Source organism: Ochotona curzoniae, unplaced genomic scaffold (genome assembly GCF_017591425.1).
Source record: "Ochotona curzoniae isolate NIBS_2020 unplaced genomic scaffold, NIBS_Ocur_1.0 scaffold_4505, whole genome shotgun sequence".
Classification (NCBI taxonomy): domain Eukaryota; kingdom Metazoa; phylum Chordata; class Mammalia; order Lagomorpha; family Ochotonidae; genus Ochotona; species Ochotona curzoniae.
The window spans coordinates 21295594-21318132 of record NW_024467118.1 but is presented as its reverse complement, the minus strand read 5'-3'; the positions used below and the strand labels follow the sequence as shown (position 1 = coordinate 21318132).

The window sequence follows — 22539 nt, the reverse complement described above, 5'->3', positions numbered from 1 at the left end:
CATGCTATTTAACTTTATGTTTAAATTGTCAATGTTGTTGATTTTGTTTTGTGGCTTTTTTATTTAAGGGGCTATGGAGTAGCTGTATAATAGAGGTTGTCATTTCCAGAAATGAGGATACTTTGCAATATGCATCTCTGCTTCCAAATCAAAGTTGGACTTCATTTGAAACTGTTGAATGTATCTTGACAGTAAGATGCTGCACTCTCTACCATTATTAATGCCTACAATATCAAGATACACGTTAGACAGCAGAATGATGGACTTCTGACTGTTTTTGAAGGACTGTAGTATTGTGATAATATAGAGAAAATCAGTGGGGGCAGAAAAGGGATTGGCATGGGAGGGGTAAGGGAAATTCCAGAGGCTATGGAACTGTATCATAAAATAATAATAAAAGAATGAAAAAAAAAAGGTAGCATTGAAGAATGGTTAGGGGTTTTGTGGGTACATTAATGCATAGATTGGAGATTATTAGTAGAACCGGTGAAAGAGACAAAAATGTTGGAGAATTAGGAATACCAGAAAGACATGGTGGATCCTCTCTCCCTTCAACTGTCTGAGGAGGGACTTCCATCTAATAGAGTGCCATGTAGACGACGACTACCAAAACTATCTACTGAGGCAAGAGTTTATAGAAGAGTGAGGACTCGGATCTGTATGTCAGGTGTGTTACATTGTGCTACTGACTGTTGGTATACTTGGAACAGAAGAAAAGAGGATGTTCCTTAAGGATGTCTCTATAGTCTCACTTTCAAGATCTTTAATGTTGTGCTGTTATTTTAATATCATGTTGAACATGCTTTGCTAAATCAGAAACTCAAAACCAAATAGTGATTTTCTCTTCAATGAATGTGCTGGGCAAGTCAGCACAAAAAGTCTTAGATTTACCCTGCTCTTCACAACCAAACACTTCATCCTTTACAACAACAACAACAACAACAAAACCTACTGTGTGCCCATCTTGGACTTGACATGGGCTCAGTACTAGACTAGCCTTTCTGAAAAATGGGCTGTGACACAGTTTTACTCCAAAAACGGCATTCCAAATTTATATTTAAAAGAAGGAAGCAGAGAAGAAAAAGAAGTGTTAAAACTGCCACTTTTTGATGATGCTGGATTATGCTAGAAGTAAATAAAGACAAAATTCTCATCAAACCTCACATTAGTTCTTGAGATTTGGGGGAATGCCAGATTATATAAAGAAGTTAAAAAATAAACAGGAAGGGGACAATATTTTCTGCACTAAGTGGTTTAGCAGTTGGCATATTCATTAGTAACAAAAGATTAATCATATTAGGATGTGCAAGGACCTTAAATTTTCTTTTCAATACAAGACTCCGTAAATATTAAGGTTTAAATAAGTGGTTAAGATTACGTGCTGATCATAGTCAGTGATTTGTTAAGGCCGAGAAAATGTGAACTGAAAAAACGATTGAAGTCTTTAAAATGCCATCTTGAGTAAAATTGTCTGTGCACTAATTGGCAGCAAGCCGATCCCTGTTGGATTGTTTTTGTCTTTTTAAGCTGTGAGATACAACAAGTAAAGCGATAGAGTGTGACTGAGATGAAGATCCTCCCTGCCTGAGATCTGAGTGGTATGATTAACTCAGGATCCAGCAGGCTGCTTAGGCATGGTTCCGTCTGCCGTGTATGAGTAGCAGTTGTGTTAGAAATGATTCAGTTACAGTACCTGCTGCGGCCAGCAGATGCCTGCAGACACCGTCAAATCATTTTGAGCAGATTATCTTAAAGGGTTTGTTGCAGTTTGTAAAGAACATGCTGCTGGTTTTTGGAAGTCTGTTTGGCTGGTGTAGTGGGATGGTCTGTGTTTAATTCTTTCCTATTTAATTGCAGATGAAGACAAACATATCATTAAAAGAAAGGGAGCATTTGATAATTCTTTCTTTGAGCTAAAGCAATGTTATAAAATACATAGTATTTGTATATAGCTTTAAATTTGAAATGAAATTGGAAAGCAGAAGCTGTTTTAAGTACTGTACCACTTTTGATAAGAGCAAATAATTTCATTTTAATGTGTTGTCTTTATGTTTTTTTTGGTAACCACCCAGGAGATGTATTCAAAGGGAATAATTCCCCTGTCTGCCGTATCAACAGTACGAGTTCAAGGTGACAACAAATTTGAAGTTGTTACAACACAGAGAACTTTTGTCTTCAGAGTAGAAAAAGAAGGTAAAAACATTTCTTCTTACAAATGTACCCATGGTTGTTAATTTCTGACAAGGTAAATTAACTAGTTAAACTAGATATGTTAAGAAGCACTTCAGTGTGTTATCTTTGAGATTCTATTTTGATGTGCAAAATAGTTGTTATATATGCAGACTTATTCCTAATGATTAAACGGCTTTGTGAAAGTTTGTGTCAGATTTTAGCTGAATGCTCAGGCAGAGTAATTGTAGATATTTGAAATACCTTTTTTATTTCCTGAATTCTTTTCTGCTGTGTTTTCTCTAGGTCACTTAATGGTAAAAGTTGATGTCAGCATGCAAGTGTTTTTGTATTGAGGCTAAAGTTGTACAGAGGGGTCCTTTCTGATTTTTGTTTGGTGAGGGATGGAGGAGCCAGGGACATTAACAGTTCACTGTTTTGCTTGACTATCATGATGAATCTTCACTATGAGCTTCCCTAGTTTAAATACATTAGGTGAGGTAATCTCTCATTAATCAAAGAATTGGATTTTATTTTAAAAATGGATGTTATTATAATATAACTGTATTGCTAATTCTTGAAAAACGTATTGATTGTGTTTGAAGGAGGGGCAGAGAAAAAGAGAAGTGACAGAAAGGGACAGGGAGAGGATTTTTTGTTTTACTACCTCCCTCAGCAAATGGTCACATAGCTGTGCTAGGAGTGCAAAGCCGGGGTCCTGGATTTACCTGTGGTCTCGAAGCACATGGGCCTTCTTACACTGCCTTCCAGTTGCGTAGGCAGCAAGTGGAAAAAAAAAGCAGAACAGCTGGGGCTGGAACTGATGCTCCCACATGGGATGCCAGAGCTGTAGCCCATGGCTTAACACTCCCTGTCATGACACTGGCCCCTTGAGTTCAATTTCAAAAGGATTTATTGGTGCTTAATTATCAGAATAACAATGATTGAAAACTTGCTTAGTTTGTTCTATCTAGACACTGCCAAGGTTTTAATGTTCAGGGTAGTCTTATCAGATACGTTAAAATTACAGCATTGCATTTTGCAGAGAATGGGGTTTACCACTGGTTGGAAGTTGCTATGATGTTGATTACTATGGGGAAACAACATCTCTTTGTAAACTGTTACATTACTTAGAACATAGGTCAGTCCATGACAAATAGAATTTAGTAGGTGTTAGAGATTATGAGGAAATTTCCATCTTTGCTTATAAAAAGATAGTGTCCTATTTACCCTGTATTCTAAAGCTGATGTTCTCGAAGTGTGGATTATTAGTCATTTGTGAGATAAACATGGTGGTGTAACAAAAGAAACCTGCAAAACCATACACTTTGAAACGGCGAAGTTATCACAATCACAAACTGTTCCATTGTGAAACACAACTGTGTATATGAGGATCCTTGTAATAGTTGGTGAAAAACTTAATGGGCCATTTTCATGAATTTCAAGCCCTGCCTCATATAGTGATATCTGTATAATATTAAAAAAAATATTTCCTGAGAGCTAGAATTAAAATAAAAATGTTGAAAACTGTAGGTATTGAATCAAGGACACCATACTGTGGCCTGTAACCTGACTGGCTGCTGCTTGCTTTGAGGGGACTGGTCTTTCAGAGCACAGCCACTCTCCCTGGCTGCCTGAGGCCACATCTGCAGCTGTAGTAGGGAAAGTGGTCCCTCTGACCCAGGTTAGTTACTCTCTGGTCTTTAACACAAAGAATGCCAATCCCTGCCCTGGAACATTTAGCCAAGGGGTTGCTTCAGTGAGGAATCCCCTTCCTGAAGCATTGGCTGAAACTCAGAACGTTGTCCACTGCTGTGCTGGGTAACACAGGGAGTTTCTTCATCTCTGGACAGGTGTTGTTTCTGGACTAAGCATCATGGTCATCTTTCCTACTCATCAGAACCTTTTAGGTAGTGTTTCCATTGGGCTGGGCCCTTGGTAGTGAATTTCGAATATGCCACATGGCCTGCATTGTAAATCAAAGGACCTTCTGAAGGCTTCCAACTTAGATGAAATCTGTTTAGCCATATTGACTGGAGCTCTCAAATTAATGATTGATTAAAGTTTGTATCACCCCACCATGACATTTTAATGTTCAATATTTACAATGGACCAAGAAATCTTTTTATTGTATATAGCTCATTGTTTTATGTAAACCTAGTATAACAATTTCACTTTGTTAGAAATTTATTTGTTAAACTCCCAGGTTTAATTTTTGAAACTGGAAATTCAGCTTCATTGAAAAGAGGCTATCCATATGGAATGACTGAATATGTTAATTTGGTTACAGATTGTTTTTTCTGTATTAGTATGTTTTAAGATAAATGTGTACACAGGTGTGTAAGTGTGTATGTGTCTACATTTAGTGTGAAATGCTTCAAGAAGATACTAATGTGTTTTATTAAGTTGTCTTCCTTCCATGTACACAAACAGTTGGTTATTTTTATTTTGTTAGAATTAGGAAAGCAATGACACTGGCTTAAGGTAAATTTGGCTTAATTAACTTTGAGCTGAATTACAATTTTTTATATAAATATTTATTTATTATTTTTTAAATTTAATTTCATTTTGTGACACAGTTTCATAGGCTCTGGGATTCCCCCAACTCCTTCCCGTGCTCTCCCCCCATGATGGATTCCTCCACATTATTGCAGTAGTACAGTTCATATCCAGTTATGATTCCTTCATTGTGAGTGTGTACCATGCATAGAGTCCAGCATCTTATTGTCCAGATAAATTCAACAGTTGCTTGGGGAGACCATCCCTGGTCTGAAAGCAGAGCTGGCAGAATATCATCCCGTCCAATGAAATGCCAAAACATAACATCAACAACAATTTACAACATTATAGAGTTAATTGACATGGTATTGAGTGACCAATATGTTAGAAAATGCAAGTTCTTAACCACATCCTGTGACTACTTCACTGACTTTTGAATTTTAGTTTATACACAACTGGCTGCTAGAGACCTTAGAATGGTTATAGGGTACTATTCAGCTGTCTTGTGTCTATTTTCATTTTTATATTTAGCAGTTTATAATATTGAAGCATAAGTTTTACTGAACTTGGCAAATTTTAGGATTAGTCCAAACCAGCTTATAACTCTAACAAGGCGTATGTTGAGGTGCAGAACAGTTTTAGGAGAGGTGTGCAGAGAAATCTTCAATGTCTTAGTGAGGAGTAATTAATCTTTATGTCCTACCTAGTAAGGTGTATGTGAGTCCAAGCTGTTTCTTGTCTGGTTCTAAGCTTTCCTTATTGGTGTCTGTCTATCTGATCTAATTTTGGGGGGCGGGGCTCCAGTGCAACCCTGATGGTCATTTCAAGAGAGGTTGGGGATCCAAAGTTGGAACTAAGTAAGGACCAGAGAAAGTTCCCCTCTGGAGTCCCGAAGGAAGTTTATTGTTCTGTTTCTGAGGACCGCTCAGGGCTTCCAGCTGTTGTTCCAATGACATTAGATCCTGTGAGGAAGGGTCTGGGTTTCTTCCATCCCTGTGGGGGATCCAATAGGGAATGGATGACTTAAGAGTTCTTGGCCTAGGAGGGCATTTCAATTCCCCTGGGTGGTTATCAAAATGGACTGGTACTGGCACAAAGATAGAAAGAAGGATCAATGGAGTAGAATAGAAGCAACAGAAGGGAAACCACACAGATACAGCCAAATAATCTTTGACAAAAAAAACCAAAAAACCAAAAAAAAACCAAATGACAATCTAGGCAAATGGAAAGATCTCTTCAATTTGTGTTGATCTGATGAAAAACAAAATCATGATTTAGAATAGAAACAAGAATGGTTTGATATTGTAAGAGAGATAAATTCTTCATTTGTGATGAAAAGTTTTTGAATGACGTAAATATAACAACAGTATTTTTGTCATTTTTTGTCTTGCCACTCATGTCACTTTTCCTAAATTGCTCATTATCACTGGCACGGCTAACACACAATTACACTTTGGGATGGTTTTCACATGATATTTTAAATCTTTTATTTTAGTCTTTAAAAATTTAACAAAGACAGAAACAGAGATCAATAGATGTAGACAGATCTTATGTCTTCTGGTTTGCCCCTTAATTACCAGTGAAAGTTAGGATTGCTTCTGGCTGAAGCCAGGACACTACAACTCAACGTTACCATACCATGAAGACTATAGGGAGCCTGGAGATTTAGGTCATCACTCCCTGCCTGCCAGAGTGTGCGTTAGCAGGAAGCTAGAATTGGAAGTGGAGCTGCAGCTCTAATCCAGTCTGTCCAAAACGGAATGTGAATTCAAACAGGTGGTGTCTTCTCCTCGGCACCACACATCCAAAATCCCCACCCCAACAATTATATTATTTATTTATCCTAATGTTCATTAGGAAATTTCCTGGAATCTTTCCCAATCAATATTATTCTCTTAGTGGAAAGTTACTTATATTGGAATAATATCATTTTATAAATACCTTTCGCTGGAAAAAGTAGCCTGACATTCCTTTTTAAACAAAGACTGAATTAGTTACTATTGCTCTGAGCTCTGACTCAATATCACTCATGATGCTTTGCTCATCATTAGTGTCATCATGATACTCTGGATCTTGCCAGTGCTTTGACTTTAGGTCGTTGGGCCCAAGTATGTGCATTCACCACTGAGCTCTTCCCATATCCATGCTCATATTTGGCTCCCTGTTTGACATCGCAACCTGGCTGGTTAACTGTGTCTCACACTTCATGTAATCAAATTCCAGTTCATGTTTTCTTCCTTCAAACCTTGCTCCCATGTACTATTCCTCATCTCAGTAAGTCCCAAGTGCAGAGGCCAGGAGATGTCGGGTCTTTCTTGAATCTGCCCCTCTGTCACATTTCATATCTGGTCTATCAGAAGAACTTGTCAGTTTGACCTTGACAATATGTATGAAGGCTCATTCTCAATTCTCAACACCTTCCACTCTCCTAAAAGCTATCCCTTCTACCTGAAATGTTTTGATCATCTCCCTTGATTGACTACAGTTGTATTTTCAGAATGGTTGTAAGTTCTATTATTCAACAAGAAAGTCAGATCATTTTAGCACACTTCAAAAGCTCCACAGTCTTTCCGTCTTACTGAGAATAAAGTGCTTATGATGTCCAAAGTCCCTCCATGGTCTGTCCCTGGCCTCTCTGTCATTACTTTCTTCCATGCTTTCTCTTATTCACTACCTTTTAACTGCAGAGCCCTCTAGTTCATTGAGTATGTGAAGTCTGCCATTCTGGGATTCTCGTCTGGACACCCTCCAGCCTTGCTTTATTTTTTGTATGTCCTTGAGACTTCTGCTTAACCATTCCTCTTTTATGAGGCCTTTTCTACAATGCTATATAAAATAGCACTCTCTATACTCCTCCCTCTGTGCTTTATATTACCCCATTACACCTGCCACTGTGAATATACTATGTAGCTGAGTACTTATGGCATTCCTTCTTCCACTAGAGTACAAACACTGGGAGAGTAACGGCTTCATATATCTTGTTCATTGCTCCATTACTGGTATCAGAATAGATCCTGCAACATAGTGGGCATTCAGTAAATATTTGTATGCACAAGTGGCTGTCGATTTGAAGAATGGCACTGGAGTGTTATAGTTCCTCTTCAAATATTAATCATGAGTTACATTGAGGGGTCTTTAGTCATATCATGCATCGTATCATAAATAATGGCCCAGATAAACTTTGTTAAATTATGCTCTAGGAAATTTGCATAGCCCTTATGTTGTAATTTTTAATATGATTAATCTTTTGTTACTAATGAATATGCCAACTGCTAAACCACTTAGTGCAGAAAATATTGTCCCCTTCCTGTTTATTTTTTAACTTCTTTATATAATCTGGCATTCCCCCAAATCTCAAGAACTAATGTGAGGTTTGATGAGAATTTTGTCTTTATTTACTTCTAGCATAATCCAGCATCATCAAAAAGTGGCAGTTTTAACACTTCTTTTTCTTCTCTGCTTCCTTCTTTTAAATATAAATTTGGAATGCCTTTTTGCAGTAAAACTGTGTCACAGCCCATTTTTCAGAAAGGCTAGTCTAGTACTGAGCCCATGTCAAGTCCAAGATGGGCACACAGTAGGTTTTGTTGTTGTTGTTGTTGTTGTAAAGGATGAAGTGTTTGGTTGTGAAGAGCAGGGTAAATCTAAGACTTTTTGTGCTGACTTGCCCAGCACATTCATTGACGAGAAAATCACTATTTGGTTTTGAATTTTTGATTTAGCAAAGCATATTCCCCCATGTTTGAGGATGTACAGGTAGCCAAATACAAATGACACTTGTAATTTAGTTTATTGCAGTTGGATTGTTGCTTTCTTTTTCTTCCCTGGCATGGACAATATAGAATAAACTGGGTTATTACTATTTTCTTCAAGACTATTTACTCCCTGCTAGTGATTGAGGACTTCAGGAACTAGATAATTCTCATAGGATTGAAAGCAATGCTGTGTTGAGATAAAACTATAATATGTTCAGCAGCTGTAATCTCTGGTTTTACTTTAATTCTTGAGAACCTGAGATATGTGCTAATAGTATGAAAACCCACAAACACCTGGCCTCATTCACTAAGTTATGAACTATATTGTGAACTCAAGCCAATATAGATTGACACAAGCCAATAAATGAAACCTTTATATAGTACTCACTTGGCATAAATTTCTTGTGTGAAATTAACGATCACAGTTATAAATCAAGATAAGTGGAAGGTCTGTCTGTGATGAACACACAACACAATTCATTATAATGTCACCTGGATGTGTTATCTAGACATGAAAATGTACAGTAGTGGGTGCATACTGATATTGATATAGCCACCCCAACATTTTCCTATACTTTAGGTGATAATATACAATAATTCTGGGACTTTCGGTAAATATTTCATTCTGACATGTAGGATCAAACACTAGTTCCTTGGAGATTATGAAACTCTTACATAAATAATTGCTGAATGAGATTTAATACGTACTTTGGCTTTGGTCAGTAAAAGACACAACCAACCATTTTTAGTAATTTTGAAAATAGAGCAAGAATGAAGGGTAAGACTCAGTAAAATCAATTTGGGTTCAATTATCTTCGGTAGATGTCTTTGCAAATATGAGAAATTGCTCCATTTCCAGTGCTTGAGCTGTGTTCTTCTTGTCTTTCCCTCTGTAAAAAATGTTCTCACTTGAACTCCAGTCTTTTTGTCTGGTCCGCTCTTAACTTGCTAGTTGCCTCTTCCATTTGTTTTGGTAGGCGTGTTCCAACCTTATAGGTAGAATTACTACTTATGATAAAGCCAGTGCTTCTTCATACATTGAACACTTATCCACTTCCACAGGTCTTCTCTTACACTTGTTTATCTTTGTTCATATGTTACAATTAGTTTTCATGTAAGTTCAACAGTTATGAATATGCTAATCTGTATGTTAGTCTCTGAACATATATTAATTTTTTCTTTATTCTTGTCTGGTTTTCCCTTCCAAGACTTCTGTGAGTTTCTTCTCAAAATCTGGCCCAATATCTCTTCTGTGGTGGTGCCAGAAACAGTTGCATGAGAGTTAAAACATGAAATTCTCTTTATTTTAATACTAACTTGCTATTTGGCCTTGAGCAAATCACTTTCCTTGAATGAACTGATTAAGATTTTTGATACCAGTTGTATGACATTTATCATGTCAGTTTGTGTTCATCAGATGTTCAATTCTAAGTTGACTTAAAGCAATGCTATTTAGGAACTAGATCAGATTCCTATAAAGATAGCATATTGTATTGTACACACCTGACGGTCACTTGTTTTTTGTGAAAAGAATAGAAATCCAGATTTAATTAGTTGGCAGAAATGATATTGCTGGTTAGGGAGTAAGAGTTTTTGAGTATTTGAGTACCTGGAATTGCCAATTAGAATCTGCTCATTGTTGGATAGCTGTAAGAGTTTCTTCCATGAAGAGAGAGAACCCGATCTCCTGGATAATCTAATGAGTGCTTCACATGGATACAGATCACTTGAATTTTTTTTTTCAAAATGCAGATTCTTTTTCTTCAGGTCTGGAGTGTGGATGAGGTTTTGCATTTCTGATAGCTTCTTAGATGAAGCCTGTGGTACTGGCTCCAAATCAACTAAATAGTATTTTTCCCCCTCCTAGTTTTGGACCATTGTTCTTACACTAACATTTAGATCAAGGTATAAGAAAGAAATTGTGAATGATCCATTGCAAAGAGAATAGATGGCTTGCTCACATTTCCTTGTCTATGTAATGTTAATATTATGTATTTGTCCTGTTTTCAGAGGAGAGGAATGACTGGATCAGTATACTGTTAAATGCACTGAAAACACAGTCCCTTACTTCTCAGTCTCAAGCAGTCGTTGCACCTGAGAAATGTGGATATCTTGAATTGAGAGGTTATAAAGCCAAAATTTTTACTGTGTTAAGGGGAAGCAGCGTGCTGTTATGCAAAAATGAACAGGTGAGCTCTGTTATACTAATTGCAAATTGATGTGTTTTGATTATTGTACCAACTGTGCTTTGTTTATTAAAATTATTGGTGTTTTTACTTACAGCTTAATAGTCTTGTCTTTCTGGTGTGTTTTCCACTAAATATAACAAATAGGAATGGTTTTGTTAAATTTTTTCAGTACTCCACTCTCAGAATAGTAGCTATAATACTCATGTTGCAGTCATGGCCTTTTTAATAGTCTAAGGAAATATAATTGTTGCAATTAATTTTGGAAAAACATACCTTAGTTGAAATAACCTTATAAAGCCACATGGGAGAATATTTGAGAACCAGTCAACCATTACTGCTGTTGATGGAAAAGTCCCTGTTTTTCACCTGCTGTCCTTTTGTTTTTGTAATAAAAATTATAGAGTAAGCCCAGGTAGCATATTTGCTTGAGTCTACAAATTCTGTTGGTTTGCCGTTAGTTTTTCTAAACAGATGTGATGCTTGTAGAAAAGTTTATTTGTTAGGAACAAAATCTAAATATCCGCACATGTATGTTTTTGTATAAGTGCAAACACATACACAAACAATCCCACAATATCATGTACACAAATACACATATGTAAAATGGACTTTAATTGGTGGGATATGACATTTGGTTAATATTAAAAATGTCAGCAGAAGGTTTAAATGGTTTAAGAATATGGGCAGTAAGTTAAAGTTTTTCAAATCCTGTTAGTTTCATTTATTCTGTAGACTTTTCTATGACTGCTGTGATTTTTAATATGTGGAAGTGAATTCTGCTTTTATCTTTATCTGTTTTGGGAATAAGATTTTGCTTTTGAAATGTCTAGATTGGACCATACTAGATGATTCCTAATTGTCACTTTAAATTTATGCATTGAATATCTAACATAAGATGCATTAACTTAATGATAATTTATACTGAGTATAGTATGCTGAAATACAAACCAACAAATACGGACATTTTCCATGAAGTTAGATGATTAAAGCTTCTCTTTAAAACTACATCATTTGTATTTCAGTTGCAAGTTACTCTAACCAAATAGCTAAAGGTTTGTTTAATTTTCACAGGCCTGGTGGACTTCACATGATTAGCTTGATTGTTCACATTCACTAGATTGTATTCTCCGGAAATACAATTTTTAAAAAAAAAATTACTTAGAGGTTTACTGATTAGCAAAAGGATGATTTGGAATTGTGACCTTTGTTTGAGTGGTAGGGTAGGAAAAGCACCCCGATGGTTACCATTTGTTGGCTAATAGGTGCTGTGCTACTAATTTTGAACATTTACTGTTCATCTTCCCTAGGAAGATATTCTCATCTGGGTTTTGTAAAGGAGGGAGATGAGGAAAATGGAGTATGGCCATTATAGTAAGTTATGCAGAATTGAAATGAAAAGCCAAAATTGGTAACTATAAACCTAGCTTCTAATCACTACAAGTCTTTTAAAATAAATAATTGATTTAAAAGGCTGAGTAACAAAGAAAGGAGACTCAGAGACATGTCACTCATTGGTTCGCTTTCCAAATATCTGCAGCAGTTAGAGCTGGTCCAGGCTGAATCAGGAGCCAGGAACTCCATCCAAGTTACCCCTCTGGGTAGCAGGGGCTTAAGTGCTTTGCTATCTTCCACTGCTTTGCTAGGCACATTAGCAGGGTGCTGGATAAGAAGTGGTACAACCAAAGCTCAAAATTGCAAAAATTAAAACAGTAAGGCTGAACCTCTGTGCATCTTTTAGACATGTAAGCATGTTGTTGATATATGTATCTATAAATTACTTTTCTGTGTATTAACATGCCTATAAACATACCTTAAATTTTAGATGTTATTGCTTGCATTTGTGGTTTTTTTTTTTAATTGTTTTATGATACAGTACCATAGTCTCTGGGATCTTCTGTCTGGCTCAAATCCCCTCAACCCCCCTTGATTTCTCCTCTAGTATTAAAATGGATGGTGTTTCATGAACAGTCATAAGTCCATCATTCTGCTATTGAAGTCTTTTCCAACATTGTAGGCATGGACAATGCCGGAGATTCGAGCATCCTACTGTCAGGATATATTCAACTGTTTCACTGGGAGTCCATCTTTGGTCTGGATGCAGAGATGCACATTGCACTATGTCTCCACATCTGGACATGTCAGTCTTGACGACACTTCTATTATACATCCCCTTAAATACACAGCCAGAAAACACAGTCAGCAAAAGGGAGAAAAACAGAAAAACAACAGAGTTGTTGCTACAGAGTTACTAATGCATCTTTAAAGTGATGAAAAAAAAAAAAATCAAAACACCTTCTTGTAGAAATTGATGCTACTGCATGACCGATGTGGAGCTTAAAGGAATAACAATAAAAACAGGAATATTATTGCCTATGAGATATAGCAAAAACAGTGCTGAAAGGAACATAAACAGAATCAGGTGGTTTGCTTACAAGAAATTCAAAATTCTCTTACGGATGAACTATTCATGCACCACAAGGACTTATTGAAAAATATACAAATGACTAGGAAGTGCAGAAAGGTAAAATTCACAGCAATAATAATTGGACTTAATACCAAAAAAAACCCTGCAGGTTAAAACATGAGAGGGCCATTCCTAAGAAAGATGAACAAAGCAGCTCTTCAGTCATGTTAACAATGAACATCATGAGGGAGCAGACACTTAAAATTAGAGATGAAAAACAAATGGTTCCAACTTTTTCCTGCTTATGTGGGTCATGACACTATTGGCAAAGAGAATATTTTTTGATGTCTAGGTATATTTAGAAGTATCATTGGGAGCAAACCTTCATTCCTTAGTAGAGATGCACTCTTGATTTTCCTTGATTCCTGGTAGTCTGGTCTCTATTACACCCTTTGTGGGGTTACACATGTGTTTTTCTCCTTTATCAATTTACTTATTTGTATTTTTGATGAAAGTTGCCTTGTATTAGTGCAAATATATGATGTTTGACCTTTTGGGATTGGCTCATTTCACTTAGTATAAAAGTCTTGACTTCATTTGCTTTTGATGATTTTTCTAGGAATTGTTTGTGCTTATATCTTATATCCTACATATTCTAAATGTTTGATGATTGCTGCAAATATTTTATTTTGTTTTCAAACACAAATGAGAGCTTTGTTGGATATATCATCCTGGGTTGACAGTTTTTCTGTTTTAGGATCTTAAAAATGTTACTTCATTCTCTTATTTCTTGATGGATCTCTTCTGCAAAGTTGGCAGTGATTTTGATTGGTTTTCCCTTTGTGTTATCTGATTCATTTTTGGTGGTTGGTTCAGTTGATGGGAGCTTGACAATGATGTGTCTGGGTCTTTTTGGATTGAATTTGATTAGGGTTCTCTGTCCTTCCTATATTTGGCTTCCTATTATGTTCCCAATGTTTGGGAGGTTCCCTTTTATAATTGCATTGAGTATCTTTTTAAATCTTCCTCTCTTTCTTGCTTTCATGAATTCCTATAATTCTGATATTCAGTTTTTTATGGTGTCATTCATTTCTTGGATTGCTTTCTTTGCTTTATTCAGATTCTTTTCCATATGCTTAATTAATTGTGTGTTCTTGAATAGTTTATCTTACAATTTTGATATTGGTTATCTTTTCCAATTCTGGTTTTCATTTTCAGTTGTATCGTATTATGTGGACTCAACTTTTAAGGGACTTGGTCATGGAACCTATCTTGAAGAACTGTCTGGCTTCATACTGAGTGGATAGAGTGGACCTTTTGTGTTCACATTCTGATGTACCACTCCAGTTTTGTTTTGTCTTCATATTCTGTTACACACTGTTTTCTCCATAGGACAGATAAAAAAATTTTTTTATCATCCAGTGAAGCATGTTGTGCTATGAACCTGTTGACATTTTTATTAAGGAATCTTCTCTCTGCTGTAAATAGCCGTATGCCAGTGTAGGAACCAACCTGTGCTTTAGGAAACATGCTGTGTGTTACTAACTTAGTTTGATGCAGCAGCTAAAAGTTTCATTAAAAAGTTGCAGGCATTGGGCCCGGCAGCATGGCCTAGCAGCTAAAGTCCTTGCCTTGCACCCGCCAGGATCCCATATGGGCAGCGGTTCTAATCCCGGCAGCTCCACTTCCCATCCAGCTCCCTGCTTGTGGCCTGGGAGAGCAGTTGAGGATGGCCCAGTGCTTTGGGACCCTGCACCCGTGTGGGAAACCTGGAAGAGGTTCCTGTTTTCCGGCTTCGGATTAGTATAGCATCGGCCGTTGCGCTCACTTGGGGAGTGAATCATTGGACGGAAGATCTTCCTCTCTGTCTCTCCTCCTCTCTGTATATCTGACTTTGTAATAGAAAGAATTTTAAAAATATATAAAAAAAGTTACAGGCATTGTGGCACTATTGCTTAGAATGCCTGCATTAATGTGCAAATGCTGGTTAATTCCCAGATACTCTGTTTCCCATTCAACTCCCTACTAATGCCTCCTTAAAGGCAACAGATGATGGCTCAAGTACTTGGGTTCCTGCACTCTGGTTGAACTAGATAGAGTCCCTAGCTTCTGGGTCAGGTTGGCTTAGCTGGGCACCGTCCAGCTGTTGCAGGTACTTGGGGAGTTCCCACAGATCAAAGAGCTTTCTTGTCATTCTGGTACATGCCATCTTGTGGATGCTCTCTTTCAAGCAAATGGGAATGTTTTAACGGTTGTAGACATACATACAGGATAATATGTTTTTTAAAAGGCAATTGAAAACAAAATCTGTCATTAAAATATAAGAGATACTTGATTTGAACTTCTGTATTTTAATTTGTGTTGGATGTGATACATTGACATTCAGCAAAGGTTAATTGCTTTTATTTCATTTTGATAGAGAGATCTTTCACCCTTTGAATCATTCACTGGATGACTTTGATTCACTCACTGGCCAAGTGTTAGGGCTTGGCAGATCAAAGCCAGCAGCCAGCCACTCTATCCTGATCTCCCATGGAATCCAAGCTTTTGGTCCATCTCCTGCTGCTTTCCCCGGGAGCATTGGCAGGGTGCTGTATTGGAAGCAGAGGTTCTGTTGTTCATATCAGCACTTGTGTGGTATCCTGGTTTTTTGCACAGTGGTTTAGGAGACTTTATCCCAACAATAGACCCTATATTAGTTTTATTTTAAGGCAATGCTTTGGTCCCCATATGATTTAAAAGCATGAATAGATTAGAAAAAAATAGAGACTTACCTATTCTGTCCTATCATAGAATTATCTTCTTTTGCTTCCAGTTTATAGGTAGTTCTACTGATTTATTATGATGGTCACTACAAAGGGTTAATAGACATTAGGTAGAGCTGGAAGAGTAGCTATTGGAGTGTGTGCTAAAGAGAAGCTTCTGTTTCCCACAAGGATGGTAAGTCTGGAAGGTGTATTTAATTTTTTTTTACATTTTATTATTATTATTGTCATTTTATGATACAGTTCCATATTCCCTTATCCCCTCCCCAATTCCCTCCCCCCACCTAGTTCCTCTATATCATTACTAACATATAGTTCTTCATACAGAGTCATATGTCCATCATTGCAGGCATGGACAATGGCAGAGAGTCCAGCATCCTATTGTCAAGCTATAATAAACAGTTTCATTATAAGTCCATCTTTTGTCGGAATTATAAAATGCATACAACACTGCAAACTTCACATCTGGATGTTAAGTCCTCTCATTTCACAGCTACCGTAACATCCCCTTAAATGAAAAGACATAATACAAAATCACAATAGAAAAGAAATAGAAATTTACAATGCATGGAAGGTTAAATGACATGTTATTAGAATAGGACCAGCTCCATTACACAGCTACTATACATCCCCCTTAAATGAAGACCTCAAAACATATCAACATCAGAGAGAAAAAAGAAATGAACAACACTATGAAGTTAAATAGCATGCTTATTAAATGACTATCTGTAGCTGAAGAAATGAAAAACAGAACCCTCTTGAAGACAAATGATGCCACTGCATGGAATCTACGAGTCCACTGCATGATTTAATCAGAAGAAAGTGTTTGAAGAGATGAAACCAACAGAAAACAACAAAACCCATGCGATAATCAGTTTCTGCGGATTCTATTGTTGGTGAAGTGTGTCACCATCCAGACAAAAACAGAGGGGTTTTGTTTTTTAATCCAGTCTACAATCTATGACGTTTGATTGAGTTTTAAGCAATTAACCTTCCAATTAAATCTGTATGGGTGTACTTGTTCCTTCTTTTAGGAATGGGTAGTTCATTTGTTTAGTCTTCGTTGTCGTTTTACTGGATGTTCTTCCCATTTGCCTTTTGTTTTGGTAGGGCTCTTCCTCTCTCTGTCAAGAGAAAATCTTGAAGTATCATTTGTAGGGCAGGTTTTGAAAGAACAAATTCTTTTAGCTTTTTTACTCTGGAAGAATTTTATTTCATTTTCAAAGACGAAAGAAACGCTCTGCAGGGTATGTTTATCCAAGGCTGATAATTTTTTTCTTTGAGAATCTGATAGTCACGCCATTCTCTTCTCCTGGTAGAAGTTTTCCTATGAGAGATCTCCTGTGAGCTTAAATGGCATCCCTTATATGTCAGTAAGGAGGTTTTCACGGCCACATTAAGGATCATTTCCTTATGTTCAATTGAAGAGAGCCAGAAGATCATGTGTCTTGTTGAATAACTTTTTTGATCAAAATCCTGTTTAGGAGTTCTGAGTCCCCCTTCCTGATCTTGTTTCCCAATTTTTTTTCTCTTAGATTAGGGAAATTTTCATTGATTATCTTAAAGACATTTGCAAACTCAGCCTTATCTTTCTGCACCTTCTGGACCTCCCATAACACTTATATTTGGCCTCTTAATAGTGTCTATTCAATTCTTGAATACTTTTTTTTTGGCATGAATCCAGCTCTGCTTCCAGCTTTTGTTTGCTTCCCTTCCCACTGATGACAGAAATATCTATCCAGTTCTGATCTTCTTTCCTCCTTGCTCATTCTATTTTGGAGACTTCTTCTCCACTGTACTTTTAATTTGCTCGATCTACTGTGTTCTTAATTCTGATAGATCAGCCATGATTTGCTTTATTTGCACTTAAATTCTTTGAATCTTGCATGAGCTTCTCACTTTTTGAGCAGAAGCTTTAAAATGAGTCTATGGATTCTGTGTCCCCCAATTTTCTCGATGTCTTCCTCAGTTAACTCGAGTTGGCATAGTTATTTGCTCCTTTGCAGGGGAGTGCTCAGTAATATTCATTGTGCCTTTGTCTCTTCTTTTGCTCTTGATCATTGTACTTCTGGTTAGCAGATTCTTCTCCTTGGGGGCAGGTTTCTAAGCTGTGTCACCCACAGGTCTACAATGCGATTTTACTTATTGCAGTTAACACAACTCTTTGTTTGTAGCCACTTGTGCCACAACCTCCAGCAAGTTCCAGGTCTGGGTTCTTATGTCAGATATCCACCGTGGTCTCCCCAGCCCCAGCTCCTGGCTCACCAGTCTCCACCTCCTGTGATACCATGCTGAGGCTGCACTGTTGTTTCTGCAACCTTTCTCCCACTTCCAGTTGGAGCAGGTCCCAGGATTAGAGAGACACCAGGTGTCCTATATAATTAGGTCGTTGGTGGTGCTGATCTTGTCGGAACCTATTGGACGTTAGGTCTGGGTGCCACATGGACCTATTTTGACCTGTACAATGCCACAGTCGGTATTATTTTTCTGAGGGACCAGTGCAATGCACAAAACTCAGTGATTCTCACGGGCTCAGGACATGCACAGTTCACTGTTGTCCCCTGCACTGTTGTCCCTGAAAGCTATTGCCACAGTGTGCAAAATGGCACCTGACATACCACTACAGTTCTTTTTTTTATTGTTAATAACATTGTATTATGTGATACATACAGTTTTATAGGTGCTTGGATTTCCCCCACTCCTCCCACAACCCTTCCCCCATGGTTTCTTGATCTGCTGGCCGTCAGGTCTGAGGGCTACCCGGAGCTGTCTTGAGTGGAACCTGTAAAATGCCATGTTGCTGCAGTTCTCTGAGTCAGAAATGAGTTCACTCTCAGCTCCACATATGCTCAGTGTTTTCCCTTGCCTTTGCCTCCTTACTCAAAATGGCACACCATTTAACTATAGGTGGCCGACTGGGCTGTGAAATCCACCCTGTTCTCGCATTGCCTGTCTGGAATCTGCTGCTCTGCTCTCTGTTCCTGGTCAAATCAAATGGACCAGCAGGACGGACAGTTCTTTGTCTGGGTTCACATCCTAAGCTCTCAGTGAAAGTCCCTTCCCACCTGGTGGCTGGTGGAGTTCAGTTCGCCCATTAGCTGAATGCTGCTGAAGTATCAGTCACTGCAATACCACACCATTGTGTCTGCTGCTTTCCTGTGTCTGTCAGTCTCCAGATACCCCTCTGCTGTTCTGTCCTTTCCTATTTCCTGAAATATGTCCTCGCTGCCTCATCCTGATTAAATGTTTTTTTTTTTCTGTCCGTTTATACGTGTCCTTACCCTATTTCGCCGTCTTGATTCTCCTATTTGATGTTTTTGTTTGTTTTGTCCTTGGTCTGCTGCTCTGAGGTTCAGGCATCTAAACTAATCTGTAGATTTTTTTTTTTATTTTTACTATTTTTTTATTGGAAAGGCGGATATACAGAGAGGAGAGACAGAGAGGAAGATCTTCCGTCCAATGATTCACTCCCCAAGTGAGCGCAACGGCCGATGCTATGCCGATCCAAAGCCAGGAGCCTCTTCCGGGTCTCCCACACGGGTGCAGGTCCCAAAGCTTTGGGCCGTCCTCGACTGCTTTCCTGGGCCACAGGCAGGGAGCTGGAAGGGAAGCGGGACTGCCGGGATTAGAACTGGCACCCATATGGGATCCCGGGCGTGCAAGGCGAGGACTTAACCACTTGCGCCACCGCGCTGGGCCCTAATCTGTAGATTTTAATGGTATCATTTGCACAAGCAAAATTACCATCTCTCAGGCCGATATTTCAATTGCATGTCAAACTTTCAGATATCTGGGCCCCTGTCTCTGAAATTTGAAAACAGAGTATTGTATATACGTCCATAAATAGCATTCCAGATGATTCAGGGATATGAAATAGAAAAGCTACACTCTGGAAAAGAAGGCTTTAGGATTTTTACTTTTTCATAAGTGATACCATACAGGTCTGTGGAATAAGCTATTTGTGGTGATGGTAAATGCTTGAAAACAGTTGGCAATGATATTAATGTAATCAATGCCTTTTGTGGTTATCTTTAATTTGGAAATATATCTTCTGTGATTGAACGTTTTGAAATACGTTTAAATGCAGATGACAACAAGTGGAAAGTTAAAAAATTGTTATTAGTGATAAGCACTTTAAAATTTTGAATATCTGTTATTTAAAAATGATGTGTAACTCTAAAACTAATCTATAGCTACTTTATTTTGCCAGCATCTTAAATTTTATATGCAATTTTACTTTTTCAGTTTATACAACCTGTGTAGCTATTGAATTTCTTTATCTTAAGCTAGGCTTTTATTACCAGGATATGTCTTATTGAAGGAATTAAAGAAAATTTGCAAAATGTGCCTGAGAAGAAAAGATTTTGAAAGTTGGTAGAGATATTTTTGATCCATTATCACTTCTAAGTTTGTGTGTGTGACTGGAAATTCTCACCAAGTTTGCAGAGTATTTTATCTTTTTTTTTTTTTTTTTAGAACTTCTTCTCTGCTTCCAATAGGTATCTGTAAAATTTCATGCGAAGCATTTTTTGTATCGTATTTTTAGCAGCTCATTCCTTTGTTTTGGTGTCTGCTTCTTCTGCTGACTTGAGCACTGATGTTTCCCAAAATTAAAAGAGCTGTTAAAAGATGACCATCATTAACACCTTTTGTTTGTTTGAAATTTCTTCTTTTTCTGAACTTTGCTATATTTCAAATAATATAGAATATCACAGGTAGCAGTTTCTAATGTTTTGCTCTATCTGCTTTGTGTGTAAATATGTTGTACACGAACACACACATAAACAATAGTGTTTCTTTGTAAGTAAGGCCGACATTGACCCCTCTACTGCTCTGGTTGACAGTTTGCTCACTGGTCTAAACTCTCTGATTAGTCTGCTGCTAGTATACCTGGTGGGGATGTATCAGGGACTTTTGCTTTTTCTAGTTGCTCAGTTCAAAAGATTCTAATTTTTTCAAAAATTCCTTTGTTTCATTGGCACATTTTAGGAACTGAAACATTATTTTTTTTCTAACTTGTATAGGAGAAAGGATTTAGGTGATATTATGTTAGCTATTACCTAGGTATTTATCATGTTTGACTTTATTTACTTATTTACTTATTTATTTAATATAGCTAAGCTTTAGGAAGTATGAAAGAAATATGGAGAGGTTTGTTAGAGAGGAAAATTGGATACTAGAAATGGACATTTAAATTCTTATTACCCTGTTGCAAAATCTTGTGGTTTTCATCTTAGGTAAATTAAATGTCACTTGTTATATATTTAGCACCATAATATCATCTCACTCTGTTTTAATTCTTTAATTCTTTCTTGTTTTAGTTCTTGACTCAGCTTATGTTTTATATACCTGCAGTGTGTTATAATCAAGGCACCCTTATCACATCATCCTTCAACTGTGTTTACAAAGTGAGTTGTGTAGTAATTCAGTTATTACAGATTACACTGCAGTCATGTTTCCAGATTCATCTGTCCGTTTAACAAATGTGTAATTGGCTCTGTTGAATTTCTGGGTGCTGCTCTAGGATGTAAGGTCTAGGGGTGACCCAGAAGGTATCTGTCCTCTGAAACCTTTTTGGTTAGCATAACCCATGAGCAGGTCTGCATGCTGAGCTGCCTGGTAGTATACTGCAGGTTGCCTTCTCTTCCTGATTTATTTTTGATAAGAATTTCCATGGTCTTGTCTTAAAGAGATGTTAACATTTTGAATACTGATATCTGAATGAGTATCAGTAGGTTTTTAACCTTGAAAATGTTGACAGCTATGATTTTTATATTCCCAGATTGTGTAAATGTTTACTTGCTGCTGTATTCCAGGAGCTTCCATGCAAAACGCTGCCACTCAGTAATCACATGTAGTGTGCACTTGCTGCATTGATGATTGTAGCTGATTTTTCATACTGTGAAGTTTGTATGACAGTCTTCTCAAAATTATTTTTATTTAAGTTTTTGCTTCTTGTTCTTTTTTCGTATTTGGGTTTTGTTCTCTTTCTTGCCAGTTTTTTCAAGGTCTTTATATAATAAAATATTAGTTGTCGTGCTGTTTTTCAGCTTTTTAGGTGACGTTCAATGGGGTTTCAAAAAATGGCTATGAGATACATTTAAGAGAATTGGCCTTAGTTTTCATTTGTTAAATGTCCTGACAGCCAATATCCCATATCTCTGTGATGAATTTTGAAAACATCAAGTTAATATTAGTGAATTCATTACAGGCAGCTGTCTTACTTTGTGGGCTCTGGGTATCCATCTGATGATAATTGCAACTTTGAGCAGCTAACGACATAAACTGTTGATTAAACTTTTCCAAATCAAGGCATAACAAGAGGCTCATGCCCCTTCATTCTCCAGCATAATGTACCCTGGTGTTCTGGCATGGGGATGAAATGCTAATAGAATTTAAATAGTCCTCACAGGGCTCTGGGTCATGTGGCACAGCAGAGGCAGCAGGATGTAGGTGGTGGCCTTAGATTCTCTGGTTCTGTTTCTGGCCAAACTCTGCATCTGGTGCTTCCTAGGAAGCCTGGTGCCAGTGTCACACAAAGCCACATCTGTTTTCCACAAATGTGTCAGCACTGAGTCCATCAGTCCCTGGCGTGGAACCCTGGCAATCAGTTTCTCCCAAATAGGTTTTGAGATGATTTGGAGTTAAAAACCCTTCCTTCACTTTCTTTGTAGGAATCATTCTTTGATTCTGCTCTTTCTATACATAGTTTTTGGATGTAATTTTGGCCAGCTTCTGTTGCTATAGATGATATTTAG

The 22539-nt window shown here is 37.5% G+C and overlaps 1 protein-coding gene across 3 annotated transcripts in view; it reads left to right on the top strand.

Moving 5' to 3' along the window:
- Positions 1-22539, top strand: part of ARAP2 (ArfGAP with RhoGAP domain, ankyrin repeat and PH domain 2) — a 172145-nt gene that overhangs the window by 53969 nt on the left and 95637 nt on the right. For all 3 annotated transcript variants that reach the window (XM_040965926.1, XM_040965927.1, XM_040965924.1), the window contains exons 8-9: positions 2073-2193; positions 10434-10612. In XM_040965926.1, the coding sequence (XP_040821860.1) occupies positions 2073-2193; positions 10434-10612 (300 nt within the window). The remainder of the gene's footprint in view (positions 1-2072; positions 2194-10433; positions 10613-22539) is intronic.